The 17,095-nt window shown below is 29.7% G+C and overlaps 1 protein-coding gene across 3 annotated transcripts in view; it reads right to left on the bottom strand.

Moving 5' to 3' along the window:
• Positions 1 to 7,645: 7,645 nt before the first annotated feature.
• Positions 7,646 to 17,095, bottom strand: part of LOC107170025 (Activating transcription factor 3) — a 40,428-nt gene continuing 30,978 nt past the window's right edge. For all 3 annotated transcript variants that reach the window (XM_089220009.1, XM_089220008.1, XM_089220007.1), the window contains 3 exons: positions 15,115 to 15,802; positions 13,880 to 13,987; positions 7,646 to 9,459 (listed from right to left, as the gene is read on the bottom strand). In XM_089220009.1, the coding sequence (XP_089076135.1) occupies positions 8,926 to 9,459; positions 13,880 to 13,987; positions 15,115 to 15,684 (1,212 nt within the window). In that variant the 5' untranslated portion in view covers positions 15,685 to 15,802 and the 3' untranslated portion in view covers positions 7,646 to 8,925. The remainder of the gene's footprint in view (positions 9,460 to 13,879; positions 13,988 to 15,114; positions 15,803 to 17,095) is intronic.

Genomic DNA, 17,095 nt, shown 5'->3' on the forward strand with positions numbered 1-17,095 from the left:
CCATAGATAATTTAAACTCAGCGCTTTCTGGAACATTGTGTTTGTTTCATAATTTATATTCTAAAAGTACAATCATTTACTCATCCGGAAGTCCCTAATATCAACATTTATTGCATTTTAGATCCATGTAATCTAATGATAATGTGTCGTAACTGTAACGGGCTGAACTAAGTTCATCAGATTTTAAATGTAGTATATTCTTTGAATATCAAAATAAATTAAAGGAAATAAAAAAAATGTTCTTATAATAAACTAAGCTCTTCACATATATTCATTCTATACAAGTCTAAAAAAATTAATGTTTAATTCGCTTTACAGGTTGTTATAGTAGCAGTGTAGCAGATAAATTTCAACTTATACGTAAAGTCCTATGATCAAATTTTAAAAATGTTACTATCAGTATTTAATTTATCAGGATCTTTGATAGGCTCTTATATCTTATGAATGAATGAACATAAAACGATTCTGAGTGGAGGCGGTTTTGTCAGTCTAGGATATTTTATCCTATATTATTAATATTATATTTTTTGCCAAACGAATAAAATGTTACTGTCATTTATAAAAAAAAAACTAAAAAGATTGAAAATTGAAAATATCTATAAATATAACTAAAAAATTATTTTATTTGGAAATTTTCACAAGTATAGAAAATATCAGTGAAAATTTCATGTTTCTATGGTAATTTGTTATAGAGTTACAACAATATATTTTTAAATCGATATTCACAAAAATTGATTTTGCGTAAAATTTCCCGTTTTCCTTATTTTTTTATTTTATTTTTCCCGGCGCTTTTGAAAACAACTGGAAAATTCAAAATTTGACCTCACCATTACACCAACTAGCTTCACATTCCAATCGATAACCTGCTGGAGTTGAAAATTGAAGCATTATTTTGACAACTTATAGTGAATACATACACAAAAATAAATAAAAAAACACTTATCATTGGATTATCAATACATTCATTGCTCCGCATAGAATTTAATATTATGGCGAATTTAAAACAGAAAAATAATTTGAAAATTTTCAATATTTTGATGAATTTTGTCAAGATTTTAAATTTAAATGTATATAAAAATAAACTTGAACTTTATAGTTTATTTTAAACTTCAAAGCTTTTTTATTGAGTGAAAAATTTTTATGCCAGAATAATAAAAAAAGGGTAAACATTTTTTTAAATGTTTATACAAATATTTGATTAAAATTTCAAATGTCCACCAGTTATTGGTTTTTTAGCTAAGCACATACAAAATAAAATTAATTTAGCGTAAAAATTAACCCTTAGTCCTTTCTTGATTTTCATAACACTTTCTAAAAATACGGTAAGTTTTGAATTTAACATCTCAAAAAAAAATAAATAACTTGTTCACTAAAAAATTTAAGCAAAAGAAGTTTGAATAAAAGCAAAAATCAATTTTGTTTATTATGTCACTAAAAAAACAGCCATAGGATGAAAATGTTCCTTCAATGTTTATACTAATATACTAGCAATTTATATGCACTGTGAAATGTTCGAAATATAATAATTCTTTATTTTTAGCTATTTATAAGCATAGGAAAATTTCAAGTTAATTAGTTTTTAAATTTATTGTCGATGCAATTGTTTTCACAAACCATACGTACGAGTATATAATATAATATTACTGAAACGTTAAATGTTATTTTTATGAAAAGTATATTTAGATGCCTAACTAACAGGCGTATTTTTTACACAACATACATTTTTTTTTTTGGTGTGATATATTTTAAAAGTGAGAAGTATGGGAACTTGGTATAAATTATATTGATTATTACGTATTTTGATACGTCTCTCGATAAATTTTGTTTTTTTCTATATATTATCTAAGTCAATTAATGTCTATTCGTTTTAAAATATTTAGTGGAATTATTAAAGTCGATGGAACAAAGTGGAAAATTGCAAACATCTGTTCAAAGCATCTTCACAGTATTTAATTTTCACACAAGTTATTTACTCGAGTTGGGTTAAAAAAAATAATTCAGGTACAAATTTACGGAGCTTAAGACAAACGATGAATTATATTTTCATACCTATACATTGGTTATTACTGAATCGTCTGAATCAACAACTTATTATATTATGAATATTGCTTTTTTATGAAACAGAAAATGATTCTGGTGTACCGACATACCAATTCATATTAAAAGAAAAATAAATTTACAAGATAGCTAAAGATAGAAAAATATTTACAAATTTCTAATTAAAATTGATTCGAAAAATTTTGAATTTCCATTAAATAAACTTATGAAAAATCTTGCATTTGCAAGATCCCAAGCTAACGTTTCAATTATATAATATCATTACATGGTTATGGTGCTTATACACCCAATGATTCCTTATACACGCTGTTTGAGATATAATAATGGAAAACGCAAAACGGTTTAAATGAAAAAAAAAAAAAGGAGAATTGGGTAACGATCCACTGATCGTTTGTAATAGGTGTTTAAAGGGTCATTATAATGGATGTGTTAAATTTTAATTAAATGATATAATATGATCATAGTATACGAATAATAATTCTTAGCGAAGACGGTTAGTCAGCACTCAGCATATATTATAACTAGGTAGATATATTTTATAATAATATTATTGTTGTTAGAATAATTTAGTATCATTAATATTATATTAGGTTTGATTCATATTCATTGAAAAAAATGTCATTTGAAATAACATTGTTTTTAATATTTTTTAAATATATTTGATTTGTACCTGCTTGTTTAATTTCAGAATATTAAATATCTTCTTTTTCTTATACTTCCATACCTATGTCAACGAACAATAAGTATTTTTTTTTCAAAGTGTAATCCAATTTTAATAATTAGTCTTAAACAATATTTTATGATGCTCCTATGATTTCTTAATATGACGCAATTCCTACAATACATATTATCTCCCTTGATGAAGATTAACTTGACATTATTTTAGGCATGTGATTTTTGGTATCGGAAATTTTTGTACCGAATAAAAAATGTATGTTTTAATAATTATTAAATTGGTATATACGTATTCATGATTTTAAGTATACATTTATGATGTAAAAGCATTTCATATATTATAATTACAAGAAAATACTTTTAAAGTATTAGTAATGCATTAGAATGATAGTATTTAAATATAGTTTTTCAAATACTAATGAGACCAATTATTACAAGTATATGTATTCTGAATACAATTAAAAAGCATTTTTGACAAGACTTATTAATTGTTATGGTAAGTTTACATCGGCGGATTATTATTAATATTTCATTACAAATTAATTATAAAATTAATATTAACTACTCAGTGGTACTCACTGTATAAATTATCGGAATTTCAACTGAAAATATTTAATTTCAAAAACAGCGATTCTGAGTATTGTGTTCAGTTTATAATATTATTACAATATTATATATATTGATTTATATTAATATTATTGTAAGTTTTAATGGTTCAATAAAATAAAAACACTAAATGTAAATATTTCAATATTTGTTAATTGTTTTGTTATATTTACATAATTCTAAGTTATCGCAATAATTAACACATTAATAATTATAAAGTAGATACATTTTCTAAATAATAGACCATACAGATTCTATAGTGTTTCGATTTGTTTCAAAATCGATTCTGTTATAACAAAATCAGGAGCATGGTTGAGCAAATACTTGAAATGGTGAGTACACGCACATATGGTGTTAAATTGCATATTCAAGCGCCGTCAATTGAAATTATTTAATTATAATGGAACTATTTAATTATAATAATATTAGAGGAGATTTGACTGATAAAATAATTCACAATAATTATCTGTTCACTTATAAAATCTCAAGTTGATTCATATTATTGTTAACATACAACAAACGTATTTTTTTTTTAATAAAAAAAAAATTAAATAGAAAAAAAATTATTGTATTGATTTTTCGTATGATCGACAATATGGAATCAATGGCAATTTTAATAATTATTTGAAATATTAAAACTGCATTACATGAAGTAATGCAGTATTTAGTATTAATACATTTTTACTTCTTCTTATTGATAGATGATTTATATATTATTTTAAATTTAAATTATAGTTAAATTTTTAAATACAAGTTAAAAACTTAGACATAATATTCTATTAATATATAATATTATTCTGCTATGTTTTATTAATCAATTGAAATTCATAAGTATGCAACTTTATTATAATAATATGTGCTCCTGATGATCTATACCTTGTATATTTTTGTTCCTTCTTAATACTTTTGCGATATATTCAAAATTATTTTTAACATTGTATTTTGTGTGATGTATTTAGAAACTTTTTTTTCACTATTGAAATTAAATATATTCTTGTTACCAGTAGTATAATGTATTATTCGACAAATTTGATCAGTATAATTGATCATTATTACTGTTTGCTTATGAGTATTTTATTACATATGTTTTATTTTATAACTATAAAAAAAGTAATTTATTATAATTAACTGACCTAAACTACATATTATATAATAGGTACTCATTATTCATACAGAATGGTAAATTTACCCAAGTACAGGGGCTGTCAGAACAACCGCATGTTTTTCAAAATGATGCTAAGCTCAAAGTAATTTCAGTAAAAAATGTTTTATTATATCAAAAAATGCATAGGCATATGCAGTTTATTCATATGTAACAAAATTTAGGTTTTGAAAATAATGTCAGGCATATGACGCCCTTGAACCACTAAGTAGGGATGTTGGCACTCGCAAAACGATTCTATCGTGTCAATCAGCATCTGTCTCGAAATTGTTCTCACCGCTTGAGTGATCTCGTCTTTCAATTCATCAAGGGTTCGTGGTTTGTATTGATAGACTTTTGGTGACCCCACCCAAAAAAATTGCATATTCTCAAGTCAAGGAGCAAGGAGGCCACGGAATGTCTCCAAAACGCGAAATGAGCCATATTTATGACATTATTTTCAAAACCTAAATTTTGTTACATATAAAAAAACTGCATATGCGTCTGTATTTTTTGATAAAATAAAACATTTTTTACTGAAATTTCTTTGAGCGTAGCATTATTTTGAAAAACATGCGTTTGTTCTGACGGATCCTGTATAATACATAATATATAATGTAGACTGTAGAGTATATAATATTATAAAAACTTGTTTAAACGGTGTTGCAAAAAAATTATATTATGATATGGATGAAACAATATTTATTATTACATAAATGTAATTGTGAACTTTTAAAAATTGTACTTTGATAAATTTTAATTTATTACAACTATGCTTCTCAAACTGGATACCGTGGTTATATGACTGGTTGGCCGTGAGTAAAGGGAGTTATATATTACTTCTCAATAGAGGAAACTCAATTCTTGAAACCCAATTTAATGAAAAAGAACTTAGTGAATTTTGGTTAAAACACAGCAAAAGTATCTAGTGATTTCGAAAGTGACTTTGCTTTTATTAATGCTTTTCACATCGATATATCTTTGTGAAACTGCATTTTCACAACTTAAAATTATAAAAACAAACATAGATCATGTTTTTCATAAATGTCTTTAGAAGCAAACTTGCGTAATTCAGTTTCAAATATCACACCGTACATAAATATGTTATGCTAAAATATGCAAGTCCACCCGTCACATAATACTCGTTAACATTATTATTGAATATGTTTGTATTGTTTTATGGTAATTACCAATTCATATTTGAATTTTTTTCATTCGTTTTTGTTTTTATATGTCTAAAGTTTAATACTATTATAAAATTTATTAAAATACATTTGATTAACTATTCTTTTTAATAATTTATTTGTGTGAGATAATGCATGTTATTTTAGTATATAATTAATGATTTTTATTTAGGGGGCCTTGACAAGAAAGTTTGAGAAGCACTGTATTACAGTAAAAATTTCAAAAAACATTACATTGTTATAACAATGTAACGTTACAAATATATAAACATATACAAATCAAATTATTTATTTATTTTAATTGAAAGTAAATTGTATAATTCAAATCTAAAACATAACATACTTATTATTAATATTATTATTATATTAACAGCAGTTTGTTTATAATAATGTTGTTTCGGTAACTTTATATTAACGTAAACGTAAATAACGGTCAAACAGTATCGCGTAAAAATAATTTATAATAGGTACAAATAAATGAAAATATGGTTTAAACAGTTTTAAGACCTTGGAATTAAATAATTATTCTCTTGCATTTGATCCATCAGCTATAAACAAGAATTTTATAATTATATTACATAAACAGATCCGATATAGTTTTTGTGTACGATTATTGGTGCGTTGAAATCTCAATTGACGTGGTGAATGTATTTTTCGAACTGCTAATAAAGTATTATTGCGGATTATTGGGATTTAACATCTGGCAGAAAAATGCATTTTTGGCATGTTCTTTTTTAGGCTAATAGTCTAACGACGCTCAGCGCCAGCCACAATAGATATTCAATCTAACAATAATAATTTATTAACAGAAACGGTTTAATTTTTTGACAATATTATATAGTTTAAAATAAATTTACTTATGCTTGAATATAGATGTTAAATAAATGTAACTATGTTTGGTTATAGATGTTGAGTTATCAGTAGTGTGAACAGGAATTTCTTTAGGGGGGGGGGAATAAATTATAAAAATATTATGTTATTATTTATTACAATTTAAATTAATTATATTGAAAAAAAGTTATCATTTGATTTGGGGTTATTTTATACAAAATATTAGGTATATCTGTTGTTATTTCTGTAATTAGTTTAATTTTTATTTTATGCTATTACACAAAAAAAGATCAAGTACAGCACGTAGGGATGTTTACGACTGAGAAACTAAATAACTATATTATAATTTTCTTTAGAAATAATAAAATCATGACGTACACATATATTTGTTTTTCTTAAAAGCTACAGAAGCTCATGTATATAAAAGTATGGAAATTTAATTTACTATTTACTTATCGCAACAACACTAAAAACTGTATATTGAAAAAAAAAACAATCATTAACAACACTTTAATAATATGTCAATATTATTCATACGGTGAATAGATATTGGTACAATTTCAGATGAATTGGGTTTGAAATTTAATGTTCTAATTATAATATTCATAATAGGTACATATTGTTTTCTTAGCTCAACCCAAATACAACGAGAATTTCCGAAAACAAATTTATTGATGATATAAGTTCATAATGTATACCAAAATAAATTAAACTGATGTACCTAACCTACGTTCAATTTATTGCAAATTAAATTTAATTAATTTTAAAAAAAAAAAAAATGTTTTGACGAATTGTCTATAATATGACGTAGGTACCTATTTAATAATACCGTGTTCACGTTGAACCGAAATCCGGTTTGAGGAAAAAACTTGACTCACCAATGTCCAATGATCATTCAACTTTTAATGTTATCAATTCGGCATGCACTTGTCCAGTTTAAAATATATATCGTATTTTGTACGTCGTATTCATGGACACATTAAGTATACCTAATACCTATACGTCTATAATACATTTATACATATAATAAAATTTGTTTTGATTATGAATTAACGTCTATATTGAAATTATATCACATTGATTACCTATAATATTATTATAATTGTAAAATTATTTTGACCAAAAACTATTTAGCTAGATAGTGTGACTGATAAGTTATATTTATTATTTAATACATTTTGGTCAGCCAACACGTGCAAATTGTTTTATTTTTAACCCGAACATTCGGTCAATGGTATAAGTGTTAATTTATCTTGAGATAATAAAACTTTTTATCTGGAATTTTGAATCATTACGCCTTCAACTCAATAATGATACACGTGCGAGCGATGTCTGTCAGTAATGTTTTGTTTTTTGATAAAATAATAACTCGTGCATTTTCGTCGATAAAAATTACAATCTGTAATTAACGTGAGTGATAACAAATAAATAAAATATTACAATTATACAATAATAATATAGCAATAATAATGTAAATAATAGTAAATAATAATATTAATTAATAATAACAAATAAATTAATAGTACAAAACAGTTCTGTAGTACAATGTTATAATATCATATGAATAAGTCTTAGGTATTAAAAACAAAAAATAATGGTAATTTTCAACTGAAGAAATATAAAAATATATCATACCCAATAGTATATTATTAAAATACAAAGGTCATATTATAACAATAATGGCTCATTGGTTGCATTCGACTACTATTCGTATATATTATAATAGTAATCTGCAATGCTGAGACTTATGATTTTTAATATTATATTCCCCGTGCCGAATTGGTATAGGACTACACCGAATGTAATAATATTACGTGCGCATCAGATATAACAGTTATGATATATTTGAACGGACAACGTGCGCAGACTCCGCAAAAATATGAATAATACCAACACGCATATTGTAAATATAATTAATAATAATATTATACAATATATAATTATTTTTATAAAAATATATATTTACTTCTGCGCATATACAATATGATATACATATTATACCTTCGCAAAATGTTAGCACTTAATAATTCCACGTAATCACATATATTTTATCTAGGTAACTATTACTCGTAATCAATTTAATATAATAACGATAATTAAAAAAATAAATATTAATTATAGTAAATAATAATAATAATAATAATAATAAAGTAATATAATTAACGGTGTAAAAATGGTTTTTGTCCGAATTCATCATCGCACACGCTTGGAAAGGCGATGACAGCGTGAACGTACATTATAATTTCGAAGACACTATAATATTATTTTGAACATTATTTTTCTGTACACACGTGTAATGTATGATCTTTAGTTATGACCTAATTAAACTGTAAGAACTAACATAATAATAATATTATTCCAATGTTTGAAAATCGGACTTTGGTGGGTGGGCGTAAAATAAAGGGAATACGCGGTATACGCATAATTATATCAACATATACCGTGGTCGTAATACTGATGACTTAATTCCGGTGGTCCTCCACCCGCGCCGGAAATCAAGTCTTTGTTGTAATCGTACAATTCGTCCACACAAGACCCATAAACGTTACCAACACCCCCCACGCCTACAGTTGGATAATGTACGGTGGCCATGGACGCGGCCGTCGTAGTAGCCGGCCGATGGTACACGCCAGACGGTTGGTCGGCCACTGATACCACCGGAGCGTAACCAACGCCGCCGTTAAACATGGCGTCTTTAAGTACCGGTGGATCGACGGCCACATGGTTGTGTTGGCGATAAGGGTCGTTCGCATAAGGTTCCACCGAGTACTGCTCTTGGAGCTGCTGCTGATGTTGTGGTTGATGCTGGTGGTGCTGCTGTTGGTGCTGTTGATGATGTTGGTGAGGGTGCCTTTTGGCACAAGGGTGCGCCGAGAGCATCTTCATCAGTTCGTTCCTCTGCGTTTCCAGATCCTGGATCTGCGACTTTAGGTCGTAGTTTTTCGTCTCCAACACGTTCGATTCCTGAGAAAGTATACAAAAGTCGGTTACAATAACGTCGGGTTGAGTCATTATAATAATATTAGGACATTAGATACACATACATATTATTATTTAAAATTTAATTCTAAGCATATTAGAATTGCAAGCGTGTTTCTACAATACCAAAATAATATGTATAATATAATAGCTTTAGAGTTTAGAAGAATTAAAAAAAAGCTATAATTTCATTACGAAACTATGCATAATTATGCATCATTAACTATCAGTAATTTTTCCCGCATTTCCTTTCGATCAACATACATTTAATACATCTTGGATTGTTCAGATTTGGTCAGCAAACAACAATTAATACTAGAGTCGGGTTTTGTTATGCCATGTTACGTAAAGGTTATACGTATGTGCGTAAGATATTTAAACCTAATTGGTGTAATTATGTAGATGGAAAATAAGTATAACAATGCAGAATTCAAAAAATGGCGATCGCTTTTAAGATGGGATATCTAAAGAAATCAATATAAATTTGTAACAGTAACGCAATACATTTGGATATGTCGGAGAGGTAGGAAAAAACGTATTGACATGCTATAATTTCAGCAGATTAACATTTTGCTTTTTTAACATTTCTACGATTTCCAACAATAAAATGTCGTGCCAAAGCTGATGTTTATGTACAATATTAATTGAGAAAAAGACAATTTGCTAAGTAAACGTGCGTTTCAATTTCCTCGATTTCGATTTGTATTGAACTTGACTACAGATTACAGTATACATATATACAAACCATGCATAACACGTGGTATGGTTTTGGGTCTTGGAGTTAACATTTTAAAACCAACGACGCGTTTTTCCCTAAGAAAGTGTTCAAAATCCAAGCCAACACAGACACGACTATTTGCGTATATCATCACGTCCACCAGCAATAATGACTCGAGAATATTATTATATAAGTATACCCGCGCGTCCGATCAGCTCTGCAGTTCAAAGAATATTTGAAACAATAACAATTATTACATCCAACGTTTTTTTTTTTTTTTTTTGTTGAAGGCTATGTTCAACGTGCACCTATACTGTTGCAGCAGGAGTACATACCTACAGGTGGACTGAATATAGTGAACTTCTAGACGTGCGCAACAGACTCTTGACCTTGTCTATACATATGTATATTGTTTCAATCCTCAAAAGTGACCGACTCTTGTTCAGCATTGCGTTCATCGTATATTATATTTATATGTATGTGTGTGTGTGTGTGTGTGTTTGTGTTAGTACCTATGATAGCGAAGGAGGTTGTTTTCAATTTCGTCAGTAATATAATTACTCAACCGAAAACGGTTTGTCTATTATAGCCATTTATAGAAGAACGCACAAGATATTATATTCATAAAATATCAAACGTTTTAGTAGATAAATATAATTTCGTTGTGATTTCTATCGCCAGGGTCATACAAACGAATTTCTCATGGTTGGTCGGCAAGAGGTGGTCAACATTTTTTATTCTAAAATTACCGGGCAAACATATACTCTCATTCGTCGAATAGATTTAAGAATTTTTTAATTTTTGATCAACCAACGAGTATACCTATAAATTATTATAGACCTACGTCAATACTCAAAACGTTGTAAAACATTTATTTTTCGAAAGTTCTCTTATCTCGTAAGAAGATTATACTTGCTCCGAAGTAAAATATGAAGTATGGTCTACAATAACATATTATATGCATTAATATAAGACATAATGGACAACGCTATTTATACATTTATAAAATATTATATAAACAATTATTATAAAGTCAAAATTCGTTGTGTATCATTAAAATACGCAATCGCAGTAAAATGAAATATTTTTGAAAATATTAAAATTTCGTTTATCAATTTAAAACTGAATGAAAAAACGAATGTCATATTTTCATCAGACATTAGAATCGTCGCATGACAAAATAATACCTATCTATTCTATTATTATTATTTAGCTAAACAGGTTTATCACAGTGTGATTTTATTAAAAGTTTAATGAACTTTGATATTATAATTGATAATACCAGTTTTATCAAGAGAATGTTTTCCTGAGAAAAAAAAAATCATGTACATATTATCTTCTGGCCGTGAGGTCGTCAGATAACTTGAGTCACATGGTGATGTTCTGATGAACGTGGTCTAGCTTTTAAATGAAAAAAAAAACCATTTCGCGCGGGCATATATTATTATATACTGCACCGCCACAATCAAATATTGTTCCACGGCAAATAGATTTTCAAACCAACCGTGGCTAGGAAATGAAAACAACACTATTCAAACAATTGAATGACAAATATTTAAATTGTGATTATAGGAAAAAAACGTAATTACTATTTATGCGTATGCCTTTTTTACATCGTCGAATCATAGTTCACGCGCGAGTTGACTACCACGCGTGTAGTATGCCTCTAGTTTATACCTATATCAAAACTCTTGGAATAGTTATGCATATCTTATTAAAAAAAGGTATGATATTGTGTTTACCTTATTTATAGGTAGATAGGTACTTCACTGAATATTTAAATAATATATTACTATTATTATCTCTCTGAAATGTATGTGCGAAGTGATTATGCGGTAAAAAAAAAATATTTAAAGTCAATAGGTTGTCCATAATACACGATTATAACAGGTAAAGTAACAAAATAAAGAACAAAAAATAAACAGTTCAAAATTACGCAAATCAAACTTTGCAGACGCGACGACGTCGCCTCCCGAGTTGTCGTACGCACTTTCGTATATTTATGAAAAATGGAGTATGATTAAATTGTAAGCCACTTTTCCGCTTGCAGTGCCATGTTCTTATTTCACACTTCACCACCGGTAATATATATATATATATTTATTTATTTATTAAAACACACACACACACAATTTGAATAATGTACTCATATAATATAATATGTGTGTAATGCCATGCCTAGCGAATATGCAAGGTTTTTTAATTTTTTTCAAATACGGTAGTCGAACGTTTTTCGAGATGGATGCTGATGAATGCGAGACGTTTTCAGTACATGTGGAATGATCGTGTTAGGCAACGATGACGACGATGATGGTGCAAATCGAAGATAATACCTTAAGATATTTATCCATTTTAAACACATGTTATATGAGTATATGACGTATATTACGAATTATTGATGTTATTGTGTTTATTTATAACATATTATTATAGTTGTATACCTACATAATATGTACCGTAACGTCTTCGGAAACTGGGTACACACTCCAAAATTCAGTTAATACCATAATCCTATTCATATTTTTGAATTCTGTTTGCGGGACATGATACTAAACTATCTGATTATTCATTTCTATAGGACTTACAATTTTTAACTCTCTTGTATAATATAGCACATGCGCAAAAACTTCATCTATTCTGTATACATTATGTTCTCGGACACATGGTATAAATATGGTACCTCATTATGTTTGACTGCAGGACGTATACAAACGGCGAAACGAATCCGTTCCATTTATAATCATATTGGATTACAGTTGATTAATGATTTATAGTGTAATAGTATATAGCAGGTAGAGCGGGTAAGCACGTGTTATAAAATACTGTTATATAGTTTATTCGCTTTAAAGTCAGCCGATTTGTCATCTCTTCGTACGTAATAATATAACGTACAGTTTCCGGTGACGTATTGGTTAACCCTTTGTTATACGCGATCGTCGATAATATGCAGTGTACATCGCAGGTAGGAAGACAACTCTCATCATGTATGTTTAATAAAATACGTAAATGTATATTTATATTTAATACCATTCCATCGAATCCTCAGACTAGCACCCCACCCAGCTTTTCTTCGCCTTTCAGATCGTATAGTTTCACGCAAGAGATAACCACTAGTGCACAAAACAATATACGTACATAATTTATACCATTCACTTTGTATACCTATATGTATACAATATACATTTACGTATATTACAGCTGCGACAATCCGAGGAGATTCTATTTCCGACCAACTGTCTATATCTCTCTCTTTTTCTCTCCTTCCCTTTCTCTCTCTTTACTCCTCATGTAGGCGTACAGCGCGTGTGTGACATTATATATACAATACCGATACGCATGAGAATTTGTGACCGTAAGGTGACATAAATCCACAAACACACACACACACACACACACACTACTTCTACTACTATAGTTACTACTACTATAATAGTACCCTATACTACAACTACAACCAGCTGCACAGTGCACGTATGACGATAGACCTGGCGACGAGCCACGATCGTCACGATTAAACGGAGATAAGACGACACAATAATAACACGGTGGATATGATTTAGACAATACCTACGATATACGGTCAAACATATTATAGTTTATTGTAGTTTATTGTTTATTAGTTATTACGATAATAATATCGAACACCGAACACTTATATAGTATAGGTAAGAAGGTGCAGGTACTCACTTGCATCAGATTCGTAGTCTTTTCGCGTTTTTTCAGACGGCACTTGGTCGCCGCTATCTTGTTGCGTTCCCGCCGCCGTCTTCTCCTCTCTTCGTCTTCGGCCGTTAGCTGTGCACACAAAAACACCAATCGTTATCACAATTATTATAACGCAGACTAAACACAATATCTATGGCACGCCACGCGTGACCTTATCACACGTTTACATGACGCGTGTACCTGAGGAGCCCGTTCATAATAATATAGTACATAACATAAGTATCTATAACTATAATTTTATTACCTACCTACCTACTATCGTAAATTCTGTATCGGTGTTTATTCGCAGTGTACTGCAGAATGATGACCTGAGATAGGTCATTAATTTAAACTTTATCGCACAAATAATAATGTTACTCGTGTATTTTTTATCGAAAAAACATCAATAAATATATAAAGTTTCAAAATTAAGAAGGTTTTGCGAGATTTACATGCCCTCCTCCATATATACATACACATAGCATAGACACCACACTTCGACATTGGACAGTCTCCCCTGACAATATCTCTATATCTTCACCCACTTAAATAGACCTATATAGTGTAATTATATTGTAATATTATACGCGCTCACACCGAGCAGATCATTAAATGGCTTTGAGGTCGCAACCTAAAAGAAGTTATTACAGTCGGTGCATGCGACTTGCATGTTAAATACAGACAAACTCCATAATTATTTACTATTATTATCATTATTATTATTATTATTATCCATCGTCGCACCGGCACACGCGTCAATCGCATTCTTCGGCTATTTACCGTAGGCGTACATTCGAAAGTGACGTTGTTGCAGCGTTATCATATCAACGAGAACGCGATTTGTACTTACAAAAAAAGGTCGATGGACGGGAAAAAATAGTATAAAGACCGATATCGCGCGCGTGTGTATGAATAAATGCATCGAAATCAGACTCGTGTACATACAATGAGATTAATGACAAGTTTTAGCACTTTGAACGAACAAAAATATAATTTTTTAATATCTTATTAAAATAGGTAGATGCCAACCTATATATAACAATTTGGTGCCCCCAAAAAGTGCTACCCAAAGCATTCCTCTTTATCATTATCCTAGAATCCTAAAACAGCTTAGCTACAGTATGTGATATTAATTTATTGTAAATATGTATTATTATTACGGCATTTGATAAGACCGTATAGGCGTGTAGTATTTATAATGGTCATTGGACGCTTACTCCTTCGCCATGTGATGATACATCATCTCCGTCATCGTCGTCGTAGTCGTCGTCACCGTGAGACTCCTCGTCGGTCCGTCGCTTTTTTGCGTGTCCGCCACCCGGCGAAGAGGCGACTAAACCAGCCGACGCCGTGGCCGCCACGATCATCGCACAAGCGCCGGAAGTGATCGTTCCGCCTGGTTTTATCGGACTTCCACCGGCGCACGACGATGTCGTGGTTCCTATCACTGCGTTCCTCTGTTTGGACCGGATGGCCATCTTGAGCTCCTCTTTTATCTTCAAACTGGAACAGATGCTCTGCATCCTGGCCGTCGGCGACACGGGGGAGCACGTCGAAACGGGAGAACACGTCGACACAGGGGAACACGTTGACACTGGGGAACAAGTCGAACCGGAAGAGTCTTCAGACGCCAGTGGCCCGTTGCTGGGGAAATTTTGGAATGGATCCATCAAGGATATCAGCGAATTGATCACATCGGGTGTGTTCGGGATTGTCGAACAGCTATGTGATAATGCAGCGACCGCAGTCTGACCGCCGCCACCACCCCCGGTAATAGAGTAAGACATGATCGAGTGTGACAGCGAAAATGGTAATCAAATAACCCCTTAAGAAGTTTATAGTAGTTTATAGTACGTCGGTGATATCTGATATAGACACAGGTGACAGGTGTGCCTGATAGTGATCCTAAAAAACAAAAACAAAAATTTTTTAATACTCATCGACCAGAATATATTATATTAATTATATAATAATTTATGTTAAATTTAATATTTTTATACGAAACATTTCGATTTCAGTCATTTTTATGTCATTTGATACTATTATTTGTTAGGTCTTTTTACTTTTTTCATTGCTTATTTACTATCCTAACATTATAGGTAATTTTTCATCAACTTTTATTTTTATTTAATTTATTAGCTGATCTAGTTTTAAATAATATTTTAGCTCTACTAAAAGCAACTTATATAAATATAAAACATAATTTTCAAACTATTTTTAGACGCCCTTAATTGTACTTTCGTATGCAATACGATTTATTGAATTAAATTTGCTTTCATCATTTATAATGAGCTAGCTATACTCAATGACGTAAAACACTCGACTTTTTTTCTACCCGATTTTCGTATGACACTTTATTTATTGCCATAGAAACACAAATCAACAAAAAAAAAACTAAATTAAATTCCTAACAAAATGTAACAAAGGTTATTATAGATATTTTTCTACTAAACTATACCTACCTACCTAAAAACAAATCTATAATTCCTCAATGTTTCTTGAAGATGAAATATATCTGGTATAGCATGCTACTTAAATACAAACGAACAGTTTTTTTTACATATATTTATATATAGAAACGTCACCAATGATCTGTGCAGAATTCCTGAGTGAAACTTTTACACACCAAACTATCTATATGTATAATGTTATATAATAACAATTTTCTCGTCGTTGAATATATAGTGAATAGGCATTTTGATTGAATATTCAAATTAGTATGGGGTTTAATTATTTAAAGCTGTAGTCATAGGGGAATGACGGAGATCCCTATTCTTGCTATCAAGAGAAACTTACGAAAAGGTCAAAAAGAATAAATACCATGAAAATTACATGATTCCATTTTTCGTGATCTATGGGTGAACCGTAATTTATTATTTATCACTCAGAATAGATCCATAATAATTTAACAACTAACTATTTTTAATGCTAGTTAATCTATATGACGTGTAAACTATAGACTTATTTTCATATTCATGAATTATATGAGATAGGTATTTGTCAAAATGTTTTTTTATTGATTTTAAGCCCGCTGACTAAGGCCTTTAGCTATATTAAGGGTTATGAACTGTGGTAGGGGTAAGGTTTTGGTACGGTAGGTTGTTTTTACGGTTGTTATGGTAGGTATCCAACACGTGGATGTGTGGCAAAGTTTTTAACTAGGTACTATGAACCCGGGTGATCACCCATCCGGGAGCT

The sequence above is a fragment of the Diuraphis noxia genome, unplaced genomic scaffold, assembly GCF_037042655.1.
Source record: "Diuraphis noxia isolate RWA-SAM2 unplaced genomic scaffold, SU_Dnox_SAM2 contig0002, whole genome shotgun sequence".
NCBI lineage: Eukaryota > Metazoa > Arthropoda > Insecta > Hemiptera > Aphididae > Diuraphis > Diuraphis noxia.